General features: G+C 43.5%; 2 protein-coding genes across 6 annotated transcripts; one reads left to right on the plus strand and one right to left on the minus strand.

Annotated features, from left to right (window-relative positions):
• Positions 1-747: 747 nt before the first annotated feature.
• LOC120982558 (protein S100-A13-like) lies at positions 748-21,652 on the minus strand. Of its 4 annotated transcripts, none has more exons than XM_040412801.1 (3): positions 21,549-21,652; positions 1,178-1,336; positions 748-989 (listed from the first exon to the last, which is right to left on the minus strand). In XM_040412801.1, the coding sequence occupies exons 2-3, from the start codon at positions 1,325-1,327 to the stop codon at positions 858-860; spliced, it is 282 nt and encodes a 93-aa protein (XP_040268735.1). In that variant the 5' UTR covers positions 1,328-1,336; positions 21,549-21,652; the 3' UTR covers positions 748-857. The 4 variants fall into 4 exon arrangements, with proteins under 4 accessions (XP_040268735.1, XP_040268733.1, XP_040268736.1 ...); XM_040412799.1 differs by lacking the exon at positions 21,549-21,652 and adding an exon at positions 3,667-3,823 and having other exon boundaries at positions 1,178-1,333; XM_040412802.1 differs by lacking the exon at positions 21,549-21,652 and adding an exon at positions 3,305-3,317 and having other exon boundaries at positions 1,178-1,333.
• S100A1 (S100 calcium binding protein A1) lies at positions 8,241-12,184 on the plus strand. Of its 2 annotated transcripts, XM_040412804.1 has the most exons (3): positions 8,241-8,505; positions 10,713-10,884; positions 11,960-12,184. In XM_040412804.1, exons 2-3 carry the CDS (start codon positions 10,744-10,746, stop codon positions 12,101-12,103), a joined length of 285 nt encoding a protein of 94 aa, XP_040268738.1. In that variant the 5' UTR covers positions 8,241-8,505; positions 10,713-10,743; the 3' UTR covers positions 12,104-12,184. The 2 variants fall into 2 exon arrangements, with proteins under 2 accessions (XP_040268738.1, XP_040268737.1); XM_040412803.1 differs by lacking the exon at positions 8,241-8,505 and having other exon boundaries at positions 10,255-10,884.
• Positions 21,653-21,672: the final 20 nt, after the last annotated feature.

Raw genomic sequence — 21,672 nt, forward strand, 5'->3', positions numbered from 1 at the left:
TATACGGTGTTGTGTGCCCTCCCTGCACTGTTCATATATGGTGTTGTGTGCCCTCCCTGCACTGCTCATGTGCGGTGTTGTGTGCCCTCCCTGCACTGCTCATGTGCGGTGTTGTGTGCCCTCCCTGTACTGCTCATGTGAGGTGTTGTGTGCCCTCCCTGCACTGCTCATGTGAGGTGTTGTGTGCCCTCCCTGCACTGCTCATGTGAGGTGTTGTGTGCCCTCCCTGCACTGCTCATGTGAGGTGTTGTGTGCCCTCCCTGTACTGCTCATGTGAGGTGTTGTGTGCCCTCCCTGCACTGCTCATGTGAGGTGCTGTGTGCCCTCCCTGCACTGCTCATGTGAGGTGCTGTGTGCCCTCCCTGCACTGCTCATGTGAGGTGCTGTGTGCCCTCCCTGCACTGCTCATGTGAGGTGTTGTGGCTGCCATAGATGCAGTATTGTTACAGATTATAATCTCAAGCAGGGCACACATCAGAGGAATGATAACCTCTTACCCCTTTGTCCCGATAGAGGCTAGTTGGCATTACTAGATGTGGCCATACACTTTCATTAGCTGTCAACCACCCCCCCCCCCCCCCCAACTCACACGTACACACTAGATAGATGAATACGTTATTTTTGACAGCTTCAGTCGACAATACACTGTGTACGGAGACCCATAAGAGACAATTTGGCCACATAATATCCCTCCCCATCGCACCTCTGAGAATCCTAGTCTATTATAAAAAAAAGCCACCAACAGACTATAGGATAATAAGGTTAGTCTTTAATGTCATAGGACAGAAATGACAGCACTGTGCACTGGATGTGAGCACTGCACCCTGGATGACTGCGGCATCATCCCGGTGACGTCTCTATTTCTTTGGTTTGATCTCTTTCTTAATCTGCTTGCTCAGCTCGCCCATCAGCCGCCAATACTCGTTAAACTTCAGCTCATTGTCCTGATTAATATCCAGCTCCTTCATCTTCTCCTCTAAGGAGACGTCCTAAGGGAAAGGAAAATTTTGTGTGAAATCTAGCTCAAGACACCCCTCACCCACAATGTGACGCAGTGGGGAAGAGACTGAGGTCAATAACATCTCTACCAAAAATATTTTAAAAAATTATTATATAATTATATAAATAATAAGTTCCCCCCCCAAACCCTCCCTGATTTCTGAACGTGGAGACTTACCTTCATCAGGTGTGGGAGCTCCTTGCTAGAAAGGCTCACAAATTCACTGATACTCAGAGTCTCTTTCTTGCCCTCCTCTCCGGCGTGGTCAAAGAAGCATTTCACTATGGTCACAATGGCACGTTCCACTTCAGTCTGGGAGGACGCCATCTTGTGCTGAGGAGAACAGTGGCATTAACGTTTCTGCACCAATGACGAAGAAGCTTAAGCAGTGGCGGGCAGAAGACACAGAGATAAGCGGGAAAGGGACAAAGGAAGAGGGAGCAGAGGACCAAGCAATGCAGATCAGGGCACCAAGAGATGGTGAGCTGGGGACCCAGCCATGGTGAGCAGAGCACGCAGAGATGGTGAGCTGGGGACCCAGCCATGGTGAGCAGAGCACGCAGAGATGGTGAGCTGGGGACCCAGCCATGGCGAGCAGAGCACGCAGAGATGGTGAGCTGGGGACCCAGCCATGGCGAGCAGAGCACCCAGAGATGGTGAGCAGAGCACCCAGAGATGGTGAGCTGAGGACCCAGCCATGGTGAGCAGAGCACGCAGAGATGGTGAGCTGGGGACCCAGCCATGGCGAGCAGAGCACCCAGAGATGGTGAGCAGGGCACTCAGAGATGGTGAGCTGGGGACCCAGCCATGGCGAGCAGAGCACCCAGAGATGGTGAGCAGAGCACCCAGAGATGGTGAGCTGAGGACCAAGCCATGGTGAGCAGAGCACGCAGAGATGGTGAGCTGGGGACCCAGCCATGGCGAGCAGAGCACCCAGAGATGGTGAGCAGAGCACCCAGAGATGGTGAGCAGAGCACCCAGAGATGGTGAGCTGAGGACCCAGCCATGGTGAGCAGAGCACGCAGAGATGGTGAGCTGGGGACCCAGCCATGGCGAGCAGAGCACCCAGAGATGGTGAGCAGAGCACCCAGAGATGGTGAGCTGAGGACCCAGCCATGGTGAGAAGAGCACGCAGAGATGGTGAGCTGGGGACCCAGCCATGGCGAGCAGAGGATGCAGGCTGAATGAGACGGAGGACGTTACCAGCTCACACACGGGCTCGCACTGCTCTGGCTCTGCTCACTCACACAGATGTAACTATGTACCAACTCCAACACGCCCTTCAGTCTTGGCACCAGAACAGCCCCCCAGTGTACTGCCGAGAGGAGTGACCCTCACCACCCACCTCAACCAGCCAACACTGAGTCAAATTTTTAACCCTTCTAAAGTCTAGGGATATTGGATCGCACACGTCATATACGCCACACCCAAACTGCATGACCCTCATTAATCTGGTGACATACGATGCAACTGGTGGTGACTAAATGGCGACATCACAAGAGAGTTCATCGACACATCACCACGACTGTTTAAAAGACGCCTTTTTACGCCATTGGGTGAGGAACTGTTTGTTTCGGATCGTTGCCCCCTGTGAACATCCTGCTGATCAACAGATAAACCTTGCAAACATTCTCTGATCAAATCTTTCATGAAGCTATAAGATGCTTATTTTTTGCCTGTTTGCACTAGATGTGCCGCCGTGCCCCAACCCCCCTAATGTAAAATGTCCCATTATAAAGGAGGGTTGTCCTACTACCAGAACTCATCCCCTATCAGCAAGTATCTGATGGTCGGGGGTCCAACTGCTGGGACCCCACTGACCAGACCAGTGTTCCCCATTAGACCCACCAGAGGTTACCCTGTAGAAGACCCACACAGCAGATTCCTGGTTGGTGGAAGCTTGAGAACCAGACACATAATGCAGATGGTTACTGGTTATTGTGAGGGTTTTGTAAAGAATGTGTAGAACATGGGGGAGTCATGACAAACCAGTCTAACCACCATGTGCATCTAGTCATGAATAATGGCCAACCCCTTTAAGCATTTTGGCTGACCTACACTTTTTAGTCACGCTACAATAATTGCAGTGAAATCACTTTCTATAAGAAAGGCACAGAGTAGCCTGAAAACCACTTCCAAATCGCTGCCGCCACGTGAGCTGGGAAAGGCCCTTTTACATGGATCGATGTCACCGGCAACCATCGGGAAGACACTGAACATAACTGCCTGATCGTCAGCAGAGGTGAAGCTGCATTTACAAGGAGCAATCACAGGAATGAGCATTTCTACAAACATTACATCCACACATTAACCCCTGCTGGATACATGTAACCGCTGGAAAGGAAGCAGAGTCTTTCTTGGTTCTCTTTGGAGAAATTCAGTAGTTTCAAAAACGCTCTGATATCTCAGCATGTGGGGCTCAAATAAACCTGCCTGCTCCTCACGTGTCTCAGAGACTTGGGAGAGATTTTCCAGACATTGACTGTATTTGGACAGATAGTGGCAGCAGGGACACATGAGATGTAGCCCTCCGTCAGCTCCCACCCTGCAGCCATGTTCCTGAAGCACACTGCACCGTGCAGGGACAGGGCAGGGTCGTACATATGAGGGAAGCAGAGGGTTAGCGCATAAGGAATTAGTAAGCACAGTTCTCTCCTACTACTTACATCGGACATACACCTTTAAGACATTCCTACCCTCAGGATAACAGGATGTTTGGGAAGTCTGTGGCAGGAGGAGGTGGGACCCTGACAGCAGCTTCTCATAAGGGAGGTCTGAGTCATGGATGGGACTTTCCAGCCGTCAGCTGTAATACCCCTCAGCAGCAACAGAGGGCAGCACTGAGCCACATGTGGTTGACAGTGGACAGGAGATGGAACCTTCATTATTTACCGGCCACAAGCAATGGTCCTGTCAGCACAATGCGGCTCACGAGAGCGCAGTCTAAAGGACACTGGACCGAGGAGCTTACAAGGTGCAGGTCTGCTGCAGACCACACTGCGCAATGTGCTTGCACTCTAGAGCCTGTACTGTATAATGACAGAACGGGAGTCTGGTAATGGAAATGGGTGTCCTAGGAGCTAGCAATCTAGTGCTGGAGCAGTCACGCCTTCCCCACCTGCGCTTACGTAAATGAAGACGGCAGCGAGATCTGTAATCAGATCTGTGACAACAGGAGCCGAGATCAGTGTCACCTACCGAGGGCGAGGAGGGAGCCGAGCCAATGAGAGAGAGGGGAGGATTAGATACACTGACTGATGGCATCGTGTTGTAGGATTAGATACACCGACTGATGGTATCACATGTGGTAGGATTAGATACACCAACTGATGGTATCGTGTTGTAGGATTAGATACACCGACTGATGGTATCGTGTTGTAGGATTAGATACACAGCTCAGCAGGCAGTATCACACAGGATAGGATTAGATACACAGCTCAGCAGACAGTATCACACAGGACAGGATTAGATACACAGCTCAGCAGACAGTATCACACAGGATAGGATTACATACACAGCTCAGCAGTCAGTATCACACAGGATAGGATTAGATACACAGCTCAGCAGTCAGTATCACACAGGATAGGATTAGATACACAGCTCAGCAGACAGTATCACACAGGATAGGATTAGATACACAGCTCAGCAGACTGTATCACACAGGATAGGATTACATACACAGCTCAGCAGTCAGTATCACACAGGATAGGATTAGATACACAGCTCAGCAGTCAGTATCACACAGGATAGGATTAGATACACAGCTCAGCAGACAGTATCACACAGGATAAGATTAGATACACGGCTCAGCAGACAGTATCACACAGGATAGGATTAGATACACAGCTCAGCAGACAGTATCACACAGGATAGGATTAGATACACAGCTCAGCAGACAGTATCACACGTCTCAGGATTAGATACACAGCTCAGCAGACAGTATCACACAGGATAGGATTAGATACACAGCTCAGCAGTCAGTATCACACAGGATAGGATTAGATACACAGCTCAGCAGACTGTATCACACATGATAGGATTAGATACATAGCTCAGCAGTCAGTATCACACAGGATAGGATTAGATACACAGCTCAGCAGACAGTATCACACAGGATAGGATTAGATACACAGCTCAGCAGGCAGTATCACACAGGATAGGATTAGATGCATAGCTCAGCAGACAGTATCACACAGGACAGGATTAGATACACAGCTCAGCAGACAGTATCACACAGGATAGGATTACATACACAGCTCAGCAGTCAGTATCACACAGGATAGGATTAGATACACAGCTCAGCAGTCAGTATCACACAGGATAGGATTAGATACACAGCTCAGCAGACAGTATCACACAGGATAGGATTAGATACACAGCTCAGCAGGCAGTATCACACAGGATAGGATTAGATGCATAGCTCAGCAGACAGTATCACACAGGATAGGATTAGATACACAGCTCAGCAGGCAGTATCACACAGGATAGGATTAGATGCATAGCTCAGCAGGCAGTATCACACAGGATAGGATTAGATACACAGCTCAGCAGTCAGTATCACACAGGATAGGATTAGATACACAGCTCAGCAGTCAGTATCACACAGGTTAGGATTAGATACACAGCTCAGCAGACAGTATCACACAGGATAAGATTAGATACACGGCTCAGCAGACAGTATCACACAGGATAGGATTAGATACACAGCTCAGCAGACAGTATCACACAGGATAGGATTAGATACACAGCTCAGCAGACAGTATCACACGTCTCAGGATTAGATACACAGCTCAGCAGACAGTATCACACAGGATAGGATTAGATACACAGCTCAGCAGTCAGTATCACATAGGATAGGATTAGATACACAGCTCAGCAGACTGTATCACACATGATAGGATTAGATACATAGCTCAGCAGTCAGTATCACACAGGATAGGATTAGATACACAGCTCAGCAGACAGTATCACACATGATAGGATTAGATACACAGCTCAGCAGGCAGTATCACACAGGATAGGATTAGATACACAGCTCAGCAGACTATCACACAGGATAGGATTAGATACACAGCTCAGCAGACTGCATCACACAGGACAGGATTAGATACACAGCTCAGCAGACAGTATCACACAGGACAGGATTAGATACACAGCTCAGCAGGCAGTATCACACAGGATAGGATTAGATACACAGCTCAGCAGTCAGTATCACACAGGATAGGATTATATACACAGCTCAGCAGACGGTATCACACAGGATAGGATTAGATACACAGCTCAGCAGACAGTATCACACAGGACTGGATTAGATACACAGCTCAGCAGACAGTATCACACAGGAGGGGACTAGATACACAGCTCAGCAGACAGTATCACACAGGATAGGATTAGATACACAGCTCAGCAGTCAGTATCACACAGGATAGGATTAGATACACAGCTCAGCAGTCAGTATCACACAGGATAGGATTACATACACAGCTCAGCAGACAGTATCACACAGGATAGGATTAGATACACAGCCCAGCAGACAGTATCACACAGGATCGGATTAGATACATAGCTCAGCAGTCAGTATCACACAGGATAGGATTAGATACACAGCTCAGCAGTCAGTATCACACAGGATAGGATTAGATACGTAGCTCAGCAGTCAGTATCACACGTCTCAGGATTAGATACACAGCTCTGCAGACAGTATCACACAGGATAGGATTAGATACACAGCTCAGCAGACTGTATCACACAGGATAGGATTAGATACACAGCTCAGCAGACAGTATCACATAGGATAGGATTACATACACAGCTCAGCACAGTATCACACGTCTCAGGATTAGATACACAGCTCAGCAGACTGTATCACACAGGATAGGATTACATACACGGCTCAGCAGACAGTATCACACGTCTCAGGATTAGATACACAGCTCAGCAGACTGTATCACACGTCTCAGGATCAGATACACAGCTCAGCAGACAGTATCACACGTCTCAGGATTGGATACACAGCTCAGCAGACAGTTTCACACGTCTCAGGATTAGATACACAGCTCAGCAGACAGTATCACACGTCTCAGGATTAGATACACAGCTCAGCAGACAGTATCACACGTCTCAGGATTAGATACACAGCTCAGCAGACAGTATCACACGTCTCAGGATTAGATACACAGCTCAGCAGACAGTATCACACGTCTCAGGATTAGATACACAGCTCAGCAGACAGTGTCACACAGGATAGGATTACATACACAGCTCAGCAGACAGTATCACACAGGATAGGATTAGATACACAGCTCAGCAGACCGTATCACACAGGATAGGATTAGATACACAGCTCAGCAGACAGTATCACACAGGATAAGATTAGATACACAGCTCAGCAGACCGTATCACACAGGATAGGATTACATACACAGCTCAGCAGACAGTATCACACGTCTCAGGATTAGATACACAGCTCAGCAGACAGTATCACATGTCTCAGGATTAGATACACAGCTCAGCAGACAGTATCACACGTCTCAGGATTAGATACACAGCTCACAGTACAGTGCGTGTCTTATGTGGGTTGGTGGGTGTGAAGTTACATACTCCGGATCAGGTTTAGCCCGGCTTTATAATCACTCCATTCATTTCTGTTTTTCCGTTTTCGTCACTCCGAGCTTCTCTTGGTTTACTTCTACACTGGAGGGGATTGAGGTTTATTATGTGGGACCTGAGACCAATGTGAACATCTCAAAGGGGTATTCTGGTAGGTAAAAGTTATCCCTATCACAGGATAGATGATAACTATCAGATCGGAGGGGTTGCTACCACTGGGATCCCCACCAATCATGAGAACAGGGGGCTGGTACCCCCCCGCAGCCCCCCTAAAATGACTAGAGCAGCTGGATGCACATGTGTGCGGCCGCTCCATCCATTTCTATGGGAGTTCCAGAGACAGCCATGTACAGCGCTCCATTATCTCCGAAACTTTCATAGAAATAAATGAAGCGGCTGCGCACATGTGCGACTGGCTGCTCCGGACATTTTAGTGGGCCTTTTTATTGTGATCAGTGGGGGTCCCAGCGGTAGTAGTCCCAACGATCTGATAGTTATCCCCTATCCTGTGGAATACCCCTAATCCTAATGATGCAATGCTGGCTCCATTGTACAGTAAGCAGTATAAGAATAATTAATGACAAATTAACACCACCACCCAATGAATATTAAAACTGCTAATTACAATTTGTAGAGTTTGGTTTCAGGGAGTCATGTGACCAGCGTCCCCGTTTTCGTGCACCTGTTAGGTCTGGTTTCAGTGGTCTCCAGGGTGATGCATCTGAGGTCATCGGTGATTTATGGATGGGTGACTGGTGATACCTGAGAGGAAACGTGCCATTGTTTGACATGTAATGAATCCAGTGGAGAGAGATGAAAAGGAGACTGACTCTTGGACAACAGACCAGTCTACACAAGCCGCTGAGGAGGAGCAGCCGCTGAGAAGTCACAGTCTGGTGAGATACCTCAGTTATACCCCACTGCCCTTGTATCTGCACCTACATTGTGTTTTGTAATCCCTTATCTAAGATTTCCCAATCTTTCTAACATCCCAATCCTACGCATTTTTCCCATAAACGTAACGCCTACTCCTCATCCTGAGCAGAGACATAACTCCTAGTCCTCATCCTGAGCAGAGACGTAACTCCTAGTCCTCATCCTGAGCAGAGACGTAACTCCTAGTCTTCATCCTGAGCCGAGACGTAACTCCTACTCCTCATCCTGAGCAGAGACGTAACTCCTAGTCCTCATCCTGAGCCGAGACGTAATTCCTACTCCTCATCCTGAGCACAGACCTAACTCCTAGTCCTCATCCTGAGCAGAGACGTAACTCCTAGTCCTCATCCTGAGCAGAGACATAACTCCTAGTCCTCATCCTGAGCAGAGACATAACTCCTAGTCCTCATCCTGAGCACAGACGTAATTCCTACTCCTCATCCTGAGCACAGACGTAACTCCTAGTCCTCATCCTGAGCCGAGACGTAACTCCTAGTCCTCATCCTGAGCAGAGACGTAACTCCTAGTCCTCATCCTGAGCCGAGACGTAACTCCTAGTCCTCATCCTGAGCCGAGACGTAACTCCTAGTCCTCATCCTGAGCCGAGACATAACTCCTACTCCTCATCCTGAGCACAGACATAACTCCTACTCCTCATCCTGAGCACAGAAATAACTCCTACTCCTCATCCTGAGCACAGACATAACTCCTACTCCTCATCCTGAGCAGAGACATAAGTCCTACTCCTCATCCTGAGCACAGACATAACTCCTAGTCCTCATCCTGAGCACAGACGTAACTCCTAGTCCTCATCCTGAGCAGAGATGTAACTCCTAGTCCTCATCCTGAGCAGAGATGTAACTCCTAGTCCTCATCCTGAGCACAGACATAACTCCTAGTCCTCATCCTGAGCAGAGACGTAACTCCTACTCCTCATCCTGAGCACAGACATTACTCCTACTCCTCATCCTGAGCACAGACATAACTCCTACTCCTCATCCTGAGCACAGACATAACTCCTACTCCTCATCCTGAGCACAGACATAACTCCTACTCCTCATCCTGAGCACAGACATAACTCCTACTCCTCATCCCTCGAAGAGATATAACCCGCAATCATATATCTCACAAAGAGATATAACTCATTCCCCTCAACTTAAATTCATACTCTTAATCCCACAAAGAGATACAACTCCTTCTATTGCCAGTCCTTCAGTGGACTGGCAATAGACCCCACAGGGATACTTCCCAGTGGGCTGATGCCCAGGGCCCGCCTGAGCCCTTCTCATGGCTGCCAGGCAGGTAAGTATTGATCTAATGCTTCCCTCCTGGTTCCTGAATTCCAAAGTATTGCCATCCTGAGGCAGCTGGCATTGGCCACCGCAGAGGGGAAGTTTTGGGGGATTTATTGTGTAATGCACTCTGGTAATTGGCTCTGCTAGGGTGGCATAATGTGCTGCAATATGGTATTGCTGGCCCCAGCTATCTGTGTTGAACCTGCCTTCTGTCAATTTGGACCAGACTCCAAAACGGGGCCACTTTTAGTTTTTATCCAGGGCCACTTTAAGTTCCCAGTCTGCCCATGCCTACTCCTCATCTTGAGTAGAGACATAACTCATAGTCCTCATCCCACAAAGAGATATAACTTGTACTCTTCATCTAACAATTTGTACTCTTCATCCCAAGAAGTCCACCAGTTGTGGTGTCAGTCTCATGTACAGCTCTTGTGTCTAAATAAATTGAGGATTAAGTTCCGTCTGTGTCCGTATATTTGTTCTGGGAAATAACTTTAACTCCCATCCATTATTCCCAAACATTTCCCAGAATAGTTCCCTCTCTTACCAATCCTTCTATAGGGAGATATTTGCTAAGACATCTTCATATATTGCCTATCCTTTTGTGCCACCATAAATGACATCTACATATTTCCATCAACCGGTGTCCAGCCTTTACTAGCACTTCAGCTTATGCCATCATACTACCATCTCTTAGCCATCACTCTGTGTACCTTCATCATCACAACTCTTCTCCATCCTTCTGTGTCAACACATTTTTATCCCTGATGTATCTAGAAATCCGCTCTACTTTCCATCTTTACCCAATCTTCTACTGCCCCTACTCAACTTTTTATACTATTCTGCAATTATGTCCTCTCTCCTTTACATAGTTTGCAGTTCATCAACCAGAAATCTTCGGAAATGTCTTCACAACTGGAAGAAGCCATGGAGACACTTATCTCTGTATTCCACACATACTCAGCTCGGGAAGGTGACAAGCACAAGTTGAGTCGAAGAGAGTTGAAGGATCTTCTACAGAATGAACTCGGGGAGTATCTGGAGGTAAGAAACAACGAATTTTATCTTGATAGTGAGGTAACATCAGATGTCGGTCAAATATCAGTTCTTGGACACTCCTGGGGGCCCCTATATTGTCCTAAATCCTATATAGTCATAAAGCAGGGACAGCCCACTTATACTTTCAGTAACGTGACCACCTGTCGAGCCTCCACTGATCTATATAATATATTTTTGCTGGCCAAAGTCTGTAGCTGAAGTCAGGAGAAGACGTACACTTACAGCTGGCCTCCAGACTTAGCCTCATTGCTCTAAGAGCCTTCGTATTATATGTATGGCTAAATTAAAAGGGCATTCCAGAACAATAAAAACCTCTATGATCGTCTGCAAATGCTTTAAAAAAATTAACATTGCATCAACAATCCCCAGCTGCTATCGTTACAAAGATGCCCGGCTGATGCTGAGCTCCACTTCTTGCTCCTGTCCTGACACGACAGGAAATGGCTGAGAATTGTTTATAATGAGACCAGACACACTAGGTGGTTTCATGAAAGCATCTTCTCATCTTCCCTGAGCCATGGTAGAAGAGACCCTTTATTCACAGTACATTGACTTAAATAGCAGACATGACATCACAAAAGGGGTGTTCCTTAAGAAGAGACTATTCGCTCCTTAACCTGATAGGAGTGGTTTAGGTAGATTTGAAAACTGTAATGTAATCCCCTCTTCCCCCTCCCTTATTGACCTTCTCATACATATGGTTTGCGGCCATCTAGTGGACAAAAATGTGTACTATAGAATGTTCGCATTATATATGCATAGAATAATAAATCCATCTCTCACAGAATGTCGCTCATCCAATCACTGGCTGTGGCAGCTTTGGGTTTTTTCTTAAAGTATTTGCAGCGCAGTGCAAAGGTGTTTATTCCACTGGTATGCCCCCTTAAAGACTACAGTCGGGAAGATGTCTCTAAAACAACACTAAAGTATCTTTGTATGCATTTGATGACAGAAAATTATTTTTTGATCTGGAGGTAAAATTTCAGAGCCCATGTACCTTGTCATACCAAGATTATGACAATTGATCATCTTCCTCGTATCCAATCTTGATTCTTTATAGACCCAGAAAGATGCTGGCGCAGTGGACAAGATCATGAAAGAATTAGATGAGAACGGAGATGGAGAAGTCGACTTCCAAGAGTTTGTCATCTTGGTGGCATCTTTGACTGTAGCATGTAATACCTTCTTCTGTGAGAACAGCTGAGCTCCCTGGAGTCCACCAGTTATAGTGTTGTCAGTCTCATCTACAAACTCTTGTCTCTGATTAAACTTGAGGATTAAGTTCCGTAGGTGTCCGTGTCTTTGTTCAGGGAAATAATTTGTCTTGGGCTCCAGAAGAGTTATCAGATAAGCATCATGTTGACCATTTTCTGTAGACCATCGGTACCTGTTCATGACCAAATGAGTGTGACAGAAGCTAAACAATGAAATATATATAGAAAAGTTCATCTGCTGGGTACTTGTCATCAGTTACTGTAGGTGAAAAGTTGTCCATGCCAAATGACAGATCTGCCCCCCACTAATGGCACCCAGATGAGGCCACAGATCACTAAAGAGGTCAACTGGTTATTTTGTACAAACTGCTAATTTACTTTACGGGTTTGTCATCCCAGATGACAATCTTCACAGACCAACTAATAATGAGATGTTCGCAAAACAGATGTGTGGCCTGCTGTAGTCAACGTGTATTTCCTTGGCATCCAAGGTTCTCCCTTGGAACATGGTACACACTGATCTACATTAGCTTCTATGACTCAGCTATTACATTTGAATCTAATAAACTGAAAGCCTTGAGGTTCCCCCATTACTTGAAATAGGATGGAAAGTACATTCATACATAAAAAACTACTGCCCCCATCCAGATAGAAATGTCAGATTGGTGCAGAACTTGGCCTGCAGATGTGTCGTCAATTACAGGGGTGATCTTGCCAAAAGATCTAAACTTCTGTAAAAGTGCTTCCCTATATATATAAAAAATAAAATAAAATAAAAAGCTCACAGAGGCTACTTTTGGGTAGTAGTGTACCTCTTGGAGAGAGATCACTGACTGCTAGACACTCCTCTACGAGACACTTGACAGACGTTGAGAGGAGGCACATCATTGGACTGAGAGAAGAAGGTAGTAGTTAGGAGGCGTTTGGGAGCAGTGGTTACACAAGGGCATGGAAACACGGCGAACACGCTTCAGATGGGTCAGACAGACCACCAGTACAGAGGCTTGTTTGATCTGCTGACAAACAGCTCCCACCTTTTCGTTGTCCACCATCCAGACACGGGTGGCACCTTCGTTACACACCCCTGTCTCTGCACCAGTCTTCTGGCATTAGTTTTGAATTTTTTTCAGCATTTTTCCTTTGCATTCACATATAATACTTTTATCAAGTGCTCATTCACATTTGGCAGCAGTTCTGTCTTTTTAATTTGTGTTCACGTGTAACATGATTATCAGGTGCTCGTTCACGTTTGGAGCCAGTTTTGTCTTGTTTTTCTGCGTTTTTCCTTTGTGTTCACATGTAATACTATTATCGGGCACTCCTTCACATTTGGCAGCAGTTCTGTCATTTTTCTCTTTGTGCTCACATGTAGTATTATCAGGGGTAGGGGTATTCTCCACTTTTCCTTTTTATTCACATGTAGTATTAACAGGGCTCATTTGGCACCAATTTTGTATTTTTTTTTGCAATTTTCCTTTTTCTTCACATGCAATATTATTATCAGCGCTCATTCACATTTACCACCAGTTTTGACAATTTTCTTCTCCATTTTTCCTTTGCGTTCACATATAACACTATTATTAGGTCTTCCCTTCATGTTCGGAAGTTGAGTGCGGTCGTTGTTTGTGTTGTGCTCACGTGCAATATTGTCAGACGTTCGTGCACATTTGGATGCAGTTTTTTGGGATTTTTCTTTTTTCCATTTGCGTTGCTTGTTCACCTTTATTTTCAGTTTTGTCTTTTTTTCTGCATTTTTGTCTTTGTGTTCACATATAAAACTATTATCAGCGACTCGTTCACAACTGGTGCCAGTTTTGTCCTTTCCGGCACCAGAAATACTATTATCAGTGGCTCATTCACATTGTCTTTTTTTCTGCATTTTCCTTTGTGTTCCCATGTCATATTATTTATCAGGAGCTTCTTCACATTTGGCAGCAGTTTTGTTGCATTCTGTGAATGTGTTCACATGTAAGACTATTATGAGAGATTTTTCCACATTTGCCAGCAGATTTGTTTTCATTTTTTACGTTCACGTGTAATACTATTATTAGGCCCTGCTTTCCTTCACATTTGGCGGTTTTGTTGTATTTTTTATGTTCACGTCATGCCATTATCAGACAATCCTGCATGTTTGGTGTCAGTTCAGTCATTTTTTTTCTTTCTGTTCACATGTAATACTATTATCAGGTGCTCTTTCAGATTCGGTGCCTGTTTTGACAATTTTCTTCTGCATTTTTTCTTTGTGTTCATATGTAAAATTATGGTCATGGGCGTCTTCACATTTGGCAGAAGTTTAGTTGTATTTTTCCATAGCTTTTATTTGTCTCAGTTACAAATAGTAATGTGTTATAGAAGAGACGTGTCAGTAAGGATGGAGGAAACGTCTGCTGGCAGGTAATGAGGGAAGCTGTGTGTATCTGAGGTGGCCATACACATCAGATAGACGTTGGCTGATGAAAAGCATAGGAACAATCGTCTGGTGGACATTTCTTTCACACATTTTTGTCCATATTCAATGTTCGGTTCATGTTCAATGAAATTGGGCGATGGACGAAAAATCTATCATTTACAAAGAATCTTTTTTTAGATCTTTTGTCCGATAGTAAATATTAAACACAACCAATATTATTTTCAAAAGATATTGGTCATCAGTCGGGTAAAGCGATTATTATTAAATTTCACCTGGCGAAAGTTCACTTTGGTTGAAATTGTCAGTTTTGATCAACTTTAGGCCTCATGCACACGACCGTGCCTTATTTTGCGGTCTGCAAACCGCGGATCTGCAAAAAAACGGAAGTCGCCCGTTGTAGACATGCCTATTCTTGTCCGCAAAACGGACAAGAATAAAAGACATGCTATATTTTTTTTTGCGGGGCCTCGGAACGGAGCAACGGATGCGGACAGCACACAGAGTGCTGTCCGCATCTTTTGCGGCCCCATTGAAGTGAATGGGTCCGCATCCGAGCCGCAAAAACTGCGGACCATAACTACGGTCGTGTGCATGAGGCCTAATGCTTTATTCACACGTCAGTGATTTCCATCAGTGATTTTGACCAAAACCAAGTGCGGCTCTAAACACAGAACAGGTGCAGATCTTTCACTTATGTCTGTGGAGGCTCCAATCCTGGTTTGGCTCAGGGCTCATGTACACGACCGTATGTATTTTGCAGTCCGCAAAAAATACAGCTGACGTCCATGTGTATTCCGAACGGAACAGCCGGCCATCAATAGAGCAATACTATCCTTGTATGTAATAAGGACAATAATAGGACATATTCTATTTTTTTGCGGAACGGATATACAGACATGAAATGAATGGTTCCGCATACGGTCTGCAAAAAAAACAGAACAGACAGGGAAATAAAATACGTTTGTGTGCATGAGCCCTCACAATCACTGATGTAAATCACGGACGTGTGAATGAGGCTTAAAGCGTATGACCACCTAAGGCGGAGGTCAGGCTGATTAGCTGCAGATATGGTGCGTTCCTTTGTTGCTGACATTCTGCAGATTTAATTCTTTGAATTGGAAATGGTGGATTCATAGTTGAAATCCACGGTAGAAACGGACATGCTGCAGTTTTACACACTAATAGATGATCGGGCTGCCGCCTTAAGGGCGACCCAATCAATTACACAGTTCATCTGTTGATTGATCAGGAGGAGAGGCAGAGTAAAGCTGTGGTCATACATAGTAAAAGGAGGCTACCCATAGCCTCACAGACAGCAGCATGTCAGGATAGCACAATGGGTCCAGGCCCAGGAAGCCACGAATTTATATAAACAGCACCGCCCCCTGGAGGAGGGGCTCCACAGAGTACCTGCCAGTAAGGCGCTGCTTTTACTGCAGGTCCCTCCCCTGTCGCTTCATTAATCATGGAGGGACCCCTAAATGGCTATCTGAAACTATGGGGATGGAGTCATTCCAGTGTCGCTATGGTGACAAGAGTCAGGTGTGCTTCAATGCATGGGCATAGTGAGGAAGAGGAGGGACACGTCTGAAGATAAGAACTTGGGGTGAGTGAATACATTTCTGATGAGAGCGCTCCGTACAGTATTAGAATGTATTTGCTCCGATGAGCCGAAGCTATTACTTTGCGAAGTCTCGAGAGAGACTTCGCATAATAACTTCAGAAATTGATTTAGGCTCCATTCACACGTCCGCATCCGTTCCGCAATTTTGCAGAACGGGTGCGGACCCATTCATTCTCTATGGGGACGGAATGGATGCGGACAGCACACAGTGTGCTGTCCGCATCCGCGGAGCGCGGCCCCGATCTTCGGGTCCGCAGCTCCGCAAAAGATAGAACATGTCCTATTCTTGTCCGCAGCTTGCGGAAAAGAATAGGCATTTCTATAGGGGTGCCGGGCGGGTGTGTTACGGATCCGCAAAACACCACAGACGTGTGAATGGAGCCTTATACTGTAAAAAACCATTTCTCGAACTCGGGTTCGGTTACAAGTGGTACCTTAGAACTAAACCAGAGTTCGGTAAAAGGTTTTTTACAGTATAAATAATTTTCTAAAGTTATCACAATACTTTTTTATGATTCTAATCAAAATTTTGGTATCGTGACAACCCTACTCACGGCACCATGCTTTACACTACCACACCCTTCTGTCTGTCAGCTTGTATTGCAGCAGTGTAAGGGCAGTAAACACTTCTACAACATGTGCCACCATGCTTTACACTGCCACATGTCTCTCTCTCTCAACGTCAGCTTTTATTGTGGCAGAGCAAGTATCTATTCATATGTATGAAGCGCACAGTGAGGTACATATAACGTGATATGTATATCGCGAGGTAATATATAATGTGAGATGTATATCCTGCGGTAATATATAATGTGAGATGTATATCCTGAGGTAATATATAACGTGAGATGTATATCGTGAGGTAACATATAATGTGAGATGTATATCCTGAGGTAACATATAATGTGAGATGTATATCGTGAGGTAATATATAACGTGAGATGTATATCCTGAGGTAATATATAATGTGAGATGTATATCCTGAGGTAACATATAATGTGAGATGTATATCCTGAGGTAATATATAACGTGAGATGTATATCGCGAGGTAATATATAATGTGAGATGTATATCCTGAGGTAATATATAATGTGAGATGTATATCCTGAGGTAATATATAACGTGAGATGTATATCGCGAGGTAATATATAATGTGAGATGTATATCCTGAGGTAATATATAAGGTGAGATGTATATCCTGAGGTAATATATAAGGTGAGATGTATATCCTAAGGTAATATATAACGTGAGATGTATATCGCGAGGTAATATATAATGTGAGATGTATATCCTGAGGTAATATATAAGGTGAGATGTATATCGCGAGGTAATATATAATGTGAGATGTATATCCTGAGGTAATATATAAGGTGAGATGTATATCCTGAGGTAATATATAACGTGAGATGTATATCCTGAGGTAATATATAACGTGAGATGTATATCCTGAGGTAATATATAACGTGAGATGTATATCGTGAGGTAATATATAAGGTGAGATGTATATCGTGATGTAATATATAAGGTGAGATGTATATCCTAAGGTAATATATAACGTGAGATGTATATTGTGAGGTAATATATAATGTGAGATGTATATCGTGAGGTAATATATAATGTGAGATGTATATCGTGAGGTAATATATAAGGTGAGATGTATATCGTGAGGTAATATATAAGGTGAGATGTATATCGTGAGGTAATATATAAGGTGAGATGTATATCGTGAGGTAATATATAAGGTGAGATGTATATCGTGAGGTAATATATAAAGTGAGATGTATATCGTGAGGTAATATAACATGTGAGATGTATATCGTGAGGTAATATATAAGGTGAGATGTATATCCTGAGGTAATATATAACATGAGATGTATATCGTGAGGTAATATATAAGGTGAGATGTATATCGTGATGTAATATATAAGGTGAGATGTATATCCTAAGGTAATATATAACGTGAGATGTATATTGTGAGGTAATATATAATGTGAGATGTATATCGTGAGGTAATATATAACGTGAGATGTATATCCTGAGGTAATATATAAGGTGAGATGTATATCCTGAGGTAATATATAAGGTGAGATGTATATTGTGAGGTAATATATAACGTGAGATGTATATCCTGAGGTAATATATAAGGTGAGATGTATATCCTGAGGTAATATATAAGGTGAGATGTATATCCTGAGGTAATATATAACATGTTTAGGGTTCCATTATGGATTCCGCTATCACTACCACGGACTATAATTTATGGTCCGTGGTAGCGGAATCCATAACAGAATTCTTAGATAACCTGAACCTTGTAGCCCGAACTTGAAATACAAGTTGGCTCATCCCATGAGGAGACGTGTACTGTGTGGTAATATATAATGTGAGGAGACGTATATGGTGAGGTAATATATATTATGAGGAGACGTATATGGTGAGGTAATATATAATGTGAGGAGACATATATGGTGAGGTAATATATAATGTGAGGAGTCGTATATTATGAGGAGACGTATACTGTGAGGTAATATATAATGTGAGGAGACATATATGGTGAGGTAATATATATTATGAGGAGACGTATACTGTGTGGTAATATATAATGTGAGGAGACATATATGGTGAGGTAATATATAATGTGAGGAGTCGTATATTATGAGGAGACGTATACTGTGAGGTAATATATAATGTGAGGAGACATATATGGTGAGGTAATATATAATGTGAGGAGACATATATGGTGAGGTAATATATAATGTGAGGAGACATATATGGTGAGGTAATATATAATGTGAGGAGACATATATGGTGAGGTAATATATAATGTGAGGAGACATATATGGTGAGGTAATATATATTATGAGGAGACGTGTACTGTGTGGTAATATATAATGTGAGGAGACGTATATGGTGAGGTAATATATAATGTGAGGAGATGTATATGGTGAGGTAATATACCGTGCGAGGAGTCGTATACTGTGAGGTAATATATAATGTGAGGAGATGTATATGGTGAGGTAATATATATTATGAGGAGACGTGTACTGTGTGGTAATATATAATGTGAGGAGACGTGTACTGTGTGGTAATATATAATGTGAGGAGACGTATATGGTGAGGTAATATATATTATGAGGAGACGTATATGGTGAGGTAATATATAATGTGAGGAGACGTATATGGTGAGGTAATATATAATGTGAGGAGATGTATATGGTGAGGTAATATATACCGTGCGAGGAGTCGTATACTGTGAGGTAATATACCGTGCGAGGAGTCGTATACTGTGAGGTAATATATAATGTGAGGAGACATATATGGTGAGGTAATATATAATGTGAGGAGACGTATACTGTGTGGTAATATATAATGTGAGGAGACGTATATGGTGAGGTAATATATAATGTGAGGAGATGTATATGGTGAGGTAATATATATTATGAGGAGACGTATATGGTGAGGTAATATATAATGTGAGGAGACGTATATGGTGAGGTAATATATAATGTGAGGAGACGTATATGGTGAGGTAATATATATTATGAGGAGACGTATATGGTGAGGTAATATATATTATGAGGAGACGTATATGGTGAGGTAATATATAATGTGAGGAGACATATATGGTGAGGTAATATATAATGTGAGGAGACGTATATGGTGAGGTAATATATAATGTGAGGAGACGTATATGGTGAGGTAATATATAATGTGAGGAGACGTATATGGTGAGGTAATATATATTATGAGGAGACGTATATGGTGAGGTAATATATAATGTGAGGAGACGTATATGGTGAGGTAATATATATTATGAGGAGACGTATATGGTGAGGTAATATATAATGTGAGGAGACGTATATGGTGAGGTAATATATATTATGAGGAGACGTATATGGTGAGGTAATATATATTATGAGGAGACGTATATGGTGAGGTAATATATATTATGAGGAGACGTATATGGTGAGGTAATATATAATGTGAGGAGACGTATATGGTGAGGTAATATATAATGTGAGGAGACGTATATGGTGAGGTAATATATAATGTGAGGAGACGTATATGGTGAGGTAATATACCGTGCGAGGAGTCGTATACTGTGAGGTAATATATAATGTGAGGAGACGTATATGGTGAGGTAATATATATTATGAGGAGACGTATATGGTGAGGTAATATATATTATGAGGAGACGTATATGGTGAGGTAATATATAATGTGAGGAGACGTATATGGTGAGGTAATATATAATGTGAGGAGACGTATATGGTGAGGTAATATATATTATGAGGAGACGTATATGGTGAGGTAATATATAATGTGAGGAGACGTATATGGTGAGGTAATATATAATGTGAGGAGATGTATATGGTGAGGTAATATATAATGTGAGGAGACGTATATGGTGAGGTAATATATAATGTGAGGAGACGTATATGGTGAGGTAATATATAATGTGAGGAGACGTATATGGTGAGGTAATATATAATGTGAGGAGACGTATATGGTGAGGTAATATATATTATGAGGAGACGTATATGGTGAGGTAATATATAATGTGAGGAGACGTATATGGTGAGGTAATATATATTATGAGGAGACGTATATGGTGAGGTAATATATATTATGAGGAGACGTATATGGTGAGGTAATATATACCGTGCGAGGAGTCGTATATGGTGAGGTAATATATAATGTGAGGAGACGTATATGGTGAGGTAATATATAATGTGAGGAGACGTATATGGTGAGGTAATATATAATGTGAGGAGACGTATATGGTGAGGTAATATATAATGTGAGGAGACGTGTACTGTGTGGTAATATATAATGTGAGGAGACGTGTACTGTGTGGTAATATATAATGTGAGGAGACGTATATGGTGAGGTAATATATAATGTGAGGAGACGTGTACTGTGTGGTAATATATAATGTGAGGAGACGTATATGGTGAGGTAATATATAATGTGAGGAGACGTATATGGTGAGGTAATATATATTATGAGGAGACGTATATGGTGAGGTAATATATATTATGAGGAGACGTATATGGTGAGGTAATATATATTATGAGGAGACGTATATGGTGAGGTAATATATATTATGAGGAGACGTATATGGTGAGGTAATATATACCGTGCGAGGAGTCGTATACTGTGAGGTAAGATATAACATGAAGAGATGTATATCATGAGCAAAGGTATATTGTGAGGTAATATATAAAATGAGGTGATTAAACCATAACGTGAGGCAATGTATAACCTGAGATAACACGATGTATTGTCGTGACATGTCACATAATACGAGGTGATTATTTTTATCGTGACATATTGTGTAGTGTGAGGCACAACATGAGGTGCTGAGGTATATAGTGAGGTAACCTTTCTGCCGTCACTCACCTCAGCATTCTCCTCGTACACGCGGATTGTCGCCGGCCTCCGTCTCCATGGAAACTACAGGACGTGCTCACTGCTCGTGGGGCGGTTATTACGTGCTCGTGACACGGGGCGGGGTCTGACGTGCG

Source organism: Bufo bufo, chromosome 11 (assembly GCF_905171765.1).
Source record: "Bufo bufo chromosome 11, aBufBuf1.1, whole genome shotgun sequence".
Classification (NCBI taxonomy): domain Eukaryota; kingdom Metazoa; phylum Chordata; class Amphibia; order Anura; family Bufonidae; genus Bufo; species Bufo bufo.